This window comes from Zophobas morio, unplaced genomic scaffold (genome assembly GCF_036711695.1).
Source record: "Zophobas morio isolate AGI-343-1 ecotype UQ-CSIRO unplaced genomic scaffold, CSIRO_AGI_Zmor_V1 ptg000058l, whole genome shotgun sequence".
NCBI lineage: Eukaryota > Metazoa > Arthropoda > Insecta > Coleoptera > Tenebrionidae > Zophobas > Zophobas morio.
The window spans coordinates 2,285,569-2,292,270 of NW_026972163.1; the positions used below are offsets into that span (position 1 = coordinate 2,285,569).

At 30.3% G+C, this 6,702-nt stretch overlaps 2 protein-coding genes across 2 annotated transcripts; one reads left to right on the forward strand and one right to left on the reverse strand.

Moving 5' to 3' along the window:
* Positions 1-896: 896 nt before the first annotated feature.
* Positions 897-2,170, reverse strand: LOC135143430 (uncharacterized). Its single transcript, XM_064075297.1, has 2 exons — positions 1,757-2,170; positions 897-1,698 (listed from the first exon to the last, which is right to left on the reverse strand). The coding sequence occupies exons 1-2, from the start codon at positions 2,168-2,170 to the stop codon at positions 901-903; spliced, it is 1,212 nt and encodes a 403-aa protein (XP_063931367.1). The 3' UTR covers positions 897-900.
* Positions 2,171-2,991: 821 nt separating this feature from the next.
* LOC135143431 (matrix metalloproteinase-24-like) lies at positions 2,992-4,804 on the forward strand. The gene is made up of 2 exons (XM_064075298.1): positions 2,992-3,790; positions 4,728-4,804. Exons 1-2 carry the CDS (start codon positions 2,992-2,994, stop codon positions 4,802-4,804), a joined length of 876 nt encoding a protein of 291 aa, XP_063931368.1.
* The last annotated feature ends 1,898 nt before the right edge of the window (positions 4,805-6,702 follow it).

Below are 6,702 nucleotides of genomic sequence, written 5' to 3' on the forward strand. Positions count from 1 at the left end.
TCAATCGAATTATAAGACGTTGTCACATCAAAAACTCTAGATATTTTATTTTGATTATTTACAATGCGCCAGTTTCCACTTCCAGAAGACCACAAATTACTACGGTAACAGTTAAGCGCATTCCATCCACAAAGAAAGTTCGATTCGCTAACTAATAATGAAGATAACATTTCTTCAGTTTCTAGTGAGGGTTTTGCTATTGGGATCCACAAACTAATATCAGATATTTCATAATCATAATTTCCATCAACTTTAGCATGTAATATATTTTTCACTCGATTTTTACGTAATTCAATGCGAATTTTTCCATTCAAAACTTTGTTATAGTCTCGTACAAATCGGAAAATTTTAGATAAAGGGATAAATTTTGTAATAGTTTTTCCATCTTTTGTTAACAACCATCTCTCTAAATATCCTTTATTGAATGCAGAATTATTTGTGATTTTTGAAACAATAGTTTTTATATCGACACCTAAATCTTTAGATTTTTCAGATTTATTTTGCTCATCATATTTATATTGAGATGTATCTGCTGAATCTGCTGTGTCTGGATACCAACATAATTGTGATGCTGAAGTGTCAGACACATCTCCTGAAAATTCAATCAGATTTGAAATTAACGTAGCAACACCCACATAATTTGTTTCTTCTATTAATACACCTTCATAGAATAGCCTCACATAGTCAATAGTATATTATTTGACAAGCGCATAATGTAGCATATTATTCACGAGGATGAAAATTACACACGAGCCGCAGGCGAGTGTGTAAATCATCCGTGTGAATAATAGCCATTATGCGCTAGTTAAATACGACGTTTTATCTACGACTCTAAACAAATTATACACGTTTCACAAATAATAATTTATTTCAGAAACAATAAACAAAACAAATAAGTAATTAATTATTATTATTACTTGTCTTAGCAAGAAAATTAAATGTAAAATGGCCACTGCAGTTTGAAATCTGTATTGGCTTGCCTTTCATGTCAACACTGACATTACTACTGAGGGAATGGGAATTTTTAACAAAATTACTAGTTTCTCTTAAACCACAATTAGTTTCACTTGATGTACATGGGGGAGATGGATTCATCACAACTTTATCGCAGTTTACAGCAGCATACTCCTCTATGTTTTCACAGTTTTCTGCCATTACAGGAGCTCGAATTGATGTACATGGTGTTGACGAGGGATTCACCTGTTTAAAAATTTTCTTTGATGTTTCTAGTTTGTATCTCACACTGTTATCTATGTAGCCCTCTGCCACGGAGGAGCTTTTCCATCCTCCGTGGCGTTTTAAATCGGTTATGTCCCCTCCACCATCCACCAATAAAGTAGCCGAGGATCTACGAAAAGAGTGTCCAGTAAATAATTCTGGATTTGGGAGCCCCAAATATGCTGCAACTTCTTTCGGCATACCACCAAATTTATTGATACCTATTCTCTGCATAGTACATTTACCATTCTGGTAATTAAGGAAAAACACATCTGATTGCACTTCAGCTGGACGTAAATCAAGATACTTTTTGCATATTAAATAGTAATCTTCAGTTACTGTGAAAGATCTTCTAATCTTTGTTTTAGTGTTGGGCAGTGTTACCAAAAAAGCTGAATTCAAATCTTTGATGTCTTGAATTCGCATTGAATGCAGTTCTTGAGTCCTACATGCACCCATTATGCCCATTATCAAAGCCACCTTTAAAAAAATAATAAATGAGAACCTACAACATAATTTTGAAACAATAATTTCTTACCTTCGTTGCTAGATATTTTACATCAGGGGCTTCAGTGATGAATTTAGTTATTTGTTGAGGACTAAGCGTTTTCGCTTTCTTTGGCTGGTAATTTTCTCCTTGACGCTTTAAGAATGCTCTTAATTTATGGTACTGTTCTATATTAATGTTATGATTGATGTTGAGAGTACTTCGTAGCATGGAGTAATAAGTCCACAGCGTAGAAATTTTGTATTTACTTGATAAGTCTGCAAAGTATGCTAATATCACCCGTTCGGAAAATGAGGTAATCTTCTTTTCTTGTTTCCACTTCATGAATTGATTGTACGCTATTTTGTACAATTTTTGAGATTTCTCTGGTAACAGGTTAACAGCACCAGCTGCTTCTGCCACTTCGGGAGGTGTGCCAGGAAGATTTTCAGTGTTTTCATTCATTATAACTGATGATAACCTCTTATAAAAACACTCGTCGGTAATAAATTTTCGCAAGAAATCAAAATTCAAAACAATACGCACAATGGTGGCTAAGCGTCCGTAGTAGCAGGTGGCAACGTAAACAACGTCAGAGCCATCTACAATCTACAATCGCGAAATACGAATTCCGTTTAGATTGTAAATTTAAATTTTAAATCCTACACAGAATAATAACTGTTAAATATATAACACGTAAAAAACGAATACATACATAGTTTTGACGTTTATATTTTTCTAGAAAAAAAGGAACAGTATTTTAGGACATTTTGAAATAAATCCATTATTCACTAGTGTTTAATATTCATTAAACACTAGTGATTAATATGGGGTATTATGTATCTATAGTTACGTACATAATGCGTCTATTATTAAAGAGTCGTAGATAAAATCATTTATCCCATTATTTGATATGGTTGCATAATTATTTGGATCGTTTTTAATTTTAGATTTGACAAAAATATAAGCACCTGATAAATGTTTCCATCCACTTATGTTAGTTTCGATCGTATACTGTTCAAGTTCTTTCACATTGACATTAGTTTCTCTAATTTCATTGTAAGTATAACTTTTTGTTGATTCATCAATTACAGGTATTTCATCAATACGCCATAAATTGTGTCTACAACGTTTTCCATTTATTTAAATAAAAAGAAGGTTGATGGAATCAGTGTCCACACAGTGGACTATGATTCTTATTGTAATAAATGAAATGTATTACTTCGGTCTGCCAGTATTTTTTACTATTTTTTAGTATTTCATCTTTATCAGGTAGTCCCTTGGAAATGAATATTACTAATTATTTCGAGCAATTTGGGTATTCAGATAGTAATGGATCATCATTAACAGAAACCAATGAAGCATTAATAAGGTTTCAAGAATTCTACAATTTACCAACTGATGGAACTTTGAATCAGGAAACACTTGATTTAATGAAAACACCCAGATGTGGTGTCAAAGATAATCCAACAGCTTATAGAGTTTATTATCAAAAATGGAATAACACAAATCTTAAATGGTATTTTTCGTTAGCTACAAACGAAATGAAAGAATTAGCAGAAAAAGCCTTTGATCAATGGAAATCTGTTTCAAATTTAAAGTTTAATTACAATAGCGTTAAACCGGACATACTTATTTCATTTTCTAATACGCTGTTTCAACATAATCATAATTCACGGTGTCAACAAGGAATATGTTCTAGCAGTTTTGATGGAAAAGGTAATGTTTTAGCACATGGCTTCTTTCCAAATAATGATGAATGTCTAGGAATTCATTTTGATAAATCAGAAAATTGGTATTTTGGGGAATCAGGCAATACACCTGATGGCCAAACTAATTTTTATACAGTATTATTACATGAAATCGGACACACATTAGGTACTGAACATTCTGCAAATAATAATTCAATTATGTACGCCTATTATAAAGGTGATATTGATAAATTAACTCAAGACGATATGTGGGCAATTCAATATTTATATGGAAGACCTGAACGATTAAAATATGAATTAATACCAACAACAACAACAGTTAAACCTACTGTAAGACAAAGCGTCCCTGAAGGTCAGCCTAGAGGTATATTCGGTAATTTATGTGATTTTAATAAAGAAATTGATACATTCTTAATTGCAAATCATCATATGTATATTTTTTATAAGAAATATGTTTGGTAGTCAATTTAAAAGACATGACTTATGATAAAGAACCAAAATTTATTAAAGATTATTTTTATTTTTTGCCAGATGATTTTCAAGAAATTTCACATATTTATAAAAAGACCTTCAGGTGATGTTTTAATGATTGTTAAAAATTTATATTATTTAATTGATTTTCCAAGTTTTAATGTTAAAAGTGGATATAACGGTCAATCTATTGAAAATTTAGGAATACCAAAAGGAAAAAGAATTGATGCAATATTTAGAACTTATTCTGGAAAAACATATATATTTTATGATAAAGTCTTGTACATTGAGTTTGATGAGTGTTTGTTTAGATCAAAGAAAAATGGCCTTATTTCAGAATTATTTGCTGGAATACCTCCAAATATAAGCAGAGCATTCAGATATAGAAATTTATATTTTTTTAAAGATAAAATGTATTATGAATTTGATGATATTTCGAATGCATTAGTTAAATCTGATAAATTTGACTTGACAGTTTTCGGATTTAAATGTGGACTTATCGATCAAATAATAAAACTGATTCAACGTCTGTGATTCAACTAAGGTATGCTGTATGCATAGTTTCATTAACTGAAGGAATTTATACTTGAAATATGTATATGTACTCCTATATTTTTAAATGACCTTAAAGACTTGGTCATTTTCTAAGGTGTATACCGTTTGGGTATACACCGAATTTTCCAACTCACATAATTCTTTTAAATAAAGTTTATATTCATCTATTTTTCATTAACAAATAGTTTTCACATCAATTTTACAGACAGGCTGTTTTACCCCATCAGAAAAATTTATCAATATTTGAAATTGATTAAAAACTTGTTCAATGGGTTGATTTCTAGAATCATTAAATTCGGGCGAAGCCCTCATGAGCGAAGCGAAATTTGAACTGTTGTGCTTAACATACCCATCTACATAAGTTTCTATAGCATGCGTTTTACCTTATTTAGACAAGGCCAAATCATCAAAAAAACAAAGTGTTCTGAGGGGGCCTACTAGTATAAAATTCAAAACAGGGTAAAACCTTTGAAAAATGTTAATTTTAAGTGTTTTTGAAAGAAAAATTTGTTTGGACCAAACTGTATTCTTGTTTGAAAAAACGGTGTATTTTCCTTGAAATGTTGACTTTTTTTGAAAAGGGTGATTTTGAAAAACCGAGCAAATTCTTTAAAAATTAAATTTTTTCACAAGTTACTAACCATATTAACCAGGCTAAAAGCTTTAAAAATGTGTTGTGTTCTGAGGGGGCCTACTAGTACAAAATTCTAAACAGTATAAAATCTTTGAAAAATGTTCATTTTAAAATATACTTTAAAAAAACAAGACAAGACGGTGAGGTTTGTTTGTAAAATGTATTTTCACGGCACTATGAACTGTTTTTTAAAAACAAGGCAGAATCCTTAAAATTTGAACTGTATAAACTTAAAAACAGGTTAAAATGCTTTGAAATATTTGCTTTTTTAACATACATTAAAAAACAGGTCAGTCTTTAAAAATGTTACTTTTTAAAAAACTACCTTAAAAACGCATAATCCTTAAAATGTTAACTGTTTTTCCGAAGGTGAATTTTTTTAGCCGAAATCGAATCTTATATTTCTTAAAAACAGGGCAGAATCCTTAAAATTTTGACTTTTTAAAAAAGGGTGACTTCGAAAAATCGAGCAAATTCTTTAAAAATTTTAACTTTTTAAAAGTTACTTTGAAAACCAGGCTAAAAGCATTAAAAATGTGTTGTGTTCTGAGGGGACCTACTAGTACAAAATTCAAAACGGTAAAATTTGTAATTTTGAGTGTTTTTGAAAGGGAAATTCGTTTCGCTCATGAGGACTTTGTCCGAATTTGTTTGGACAAAACCGTATTCATATGTGTGCTGAAATGCCCCCAACAGAAAAAACAGGGTTAAAAGACGAATTTTAAGTTTTATTTTATATTTTATATTTATTTTAATATTTATTTTAAAATATTGGGTATCAACAGGTCCAAAAAGTTATTGTTATAAAACTAATACAGGTAAAGTTGTTTGCAAAATTAAAGGATTTACATTAAACTATGAAACGTCCGAAAAGATTAATTCCGATAGCATGAATAATATTTTAGAACACAAAGACAGTAAAATTAGTACACAATATAATCGAATTACCAGAGATACTAAAACTAAAGAACTTTTAAATAAAATAGAAACAAAGGAATTTGGTTTTGTTTATGACAAGCGAGTTATTCTAGAAAACTTTGATACAATACCATTTGGATATTAATTCTTTTAGTTGCTAATTAATAATCCTTTATTATTGTTCCTGGGTTAAATAGTTCATGATTGGTTATTTGTCGCAGCACACAAAAAAATAGGAGAAGAACTTAATAATCTCTATTCATTTTTTTACTGAAGTGGCCCATCCCTAACAATAAGACCTATAATTTTTAAAATCCAAGTGTTTATAAATGGTAACTTTTCTTGGCCGAAACCGTATTCACGTTTGATAAAACAGGGTATATTTCTTAAAATTCGCTTCACTCATGAGGACTTTGTCCGAATTTTGACTTTTTAAAAAAAGGGTGAGTTCGAAAACTCGGACAAATTCTTTAAAAAATGTTAATTTTAAAATATATCTTAAAAACGGGAGTCTTCACGATTTTTCTGCTTTTCTGTTAACCCTTGAAAATCGGGGTGTTTTCCTTAAAAAGTAGCTGTGTTCTCAAGGGGCCATCTTAGTAGTCCTAAGGTCAAATAAAAATTGCATTAATAAATCGCAAGTGTAAAATTATGTTATTTTATAAATTTTCTTAAAATTTTAGGTCGGAATAGGTATCTAAATTTTG

Excerpts from the sequence above, each read along its gene's own strand:
- LOC135143430 (XM_064075297.1), bottom strand. The coding sequence starts at position 2,170 with ATGAATGAAAACACTGAAAATCTTCCTGGCACACCTCCCGAAGTGGCA. Across the intron at positions 1,699-1,756 it reads TAAAATATCTAGCAACGAAG|GTGGCTTTGATAATGGGCAT; the intron begins GTAAGAAATTAT and ends ATTTTTTTAAAG.
- LOC135143431 (XM_064075298.1), top strand. The coding sequence starts at position 2,992 with ATGAATATTACTAATTATTTCGAGCAATTTGGGTATTCAGATAGTAAT. Across the intron at positions 3,791-4,727 it reads TCAGCCTAGAGGTATATTCG|AATCATTAAATTCGGGCGAA; the intron begins GTAATTTATGTG and ends GTTGATTTCTAG.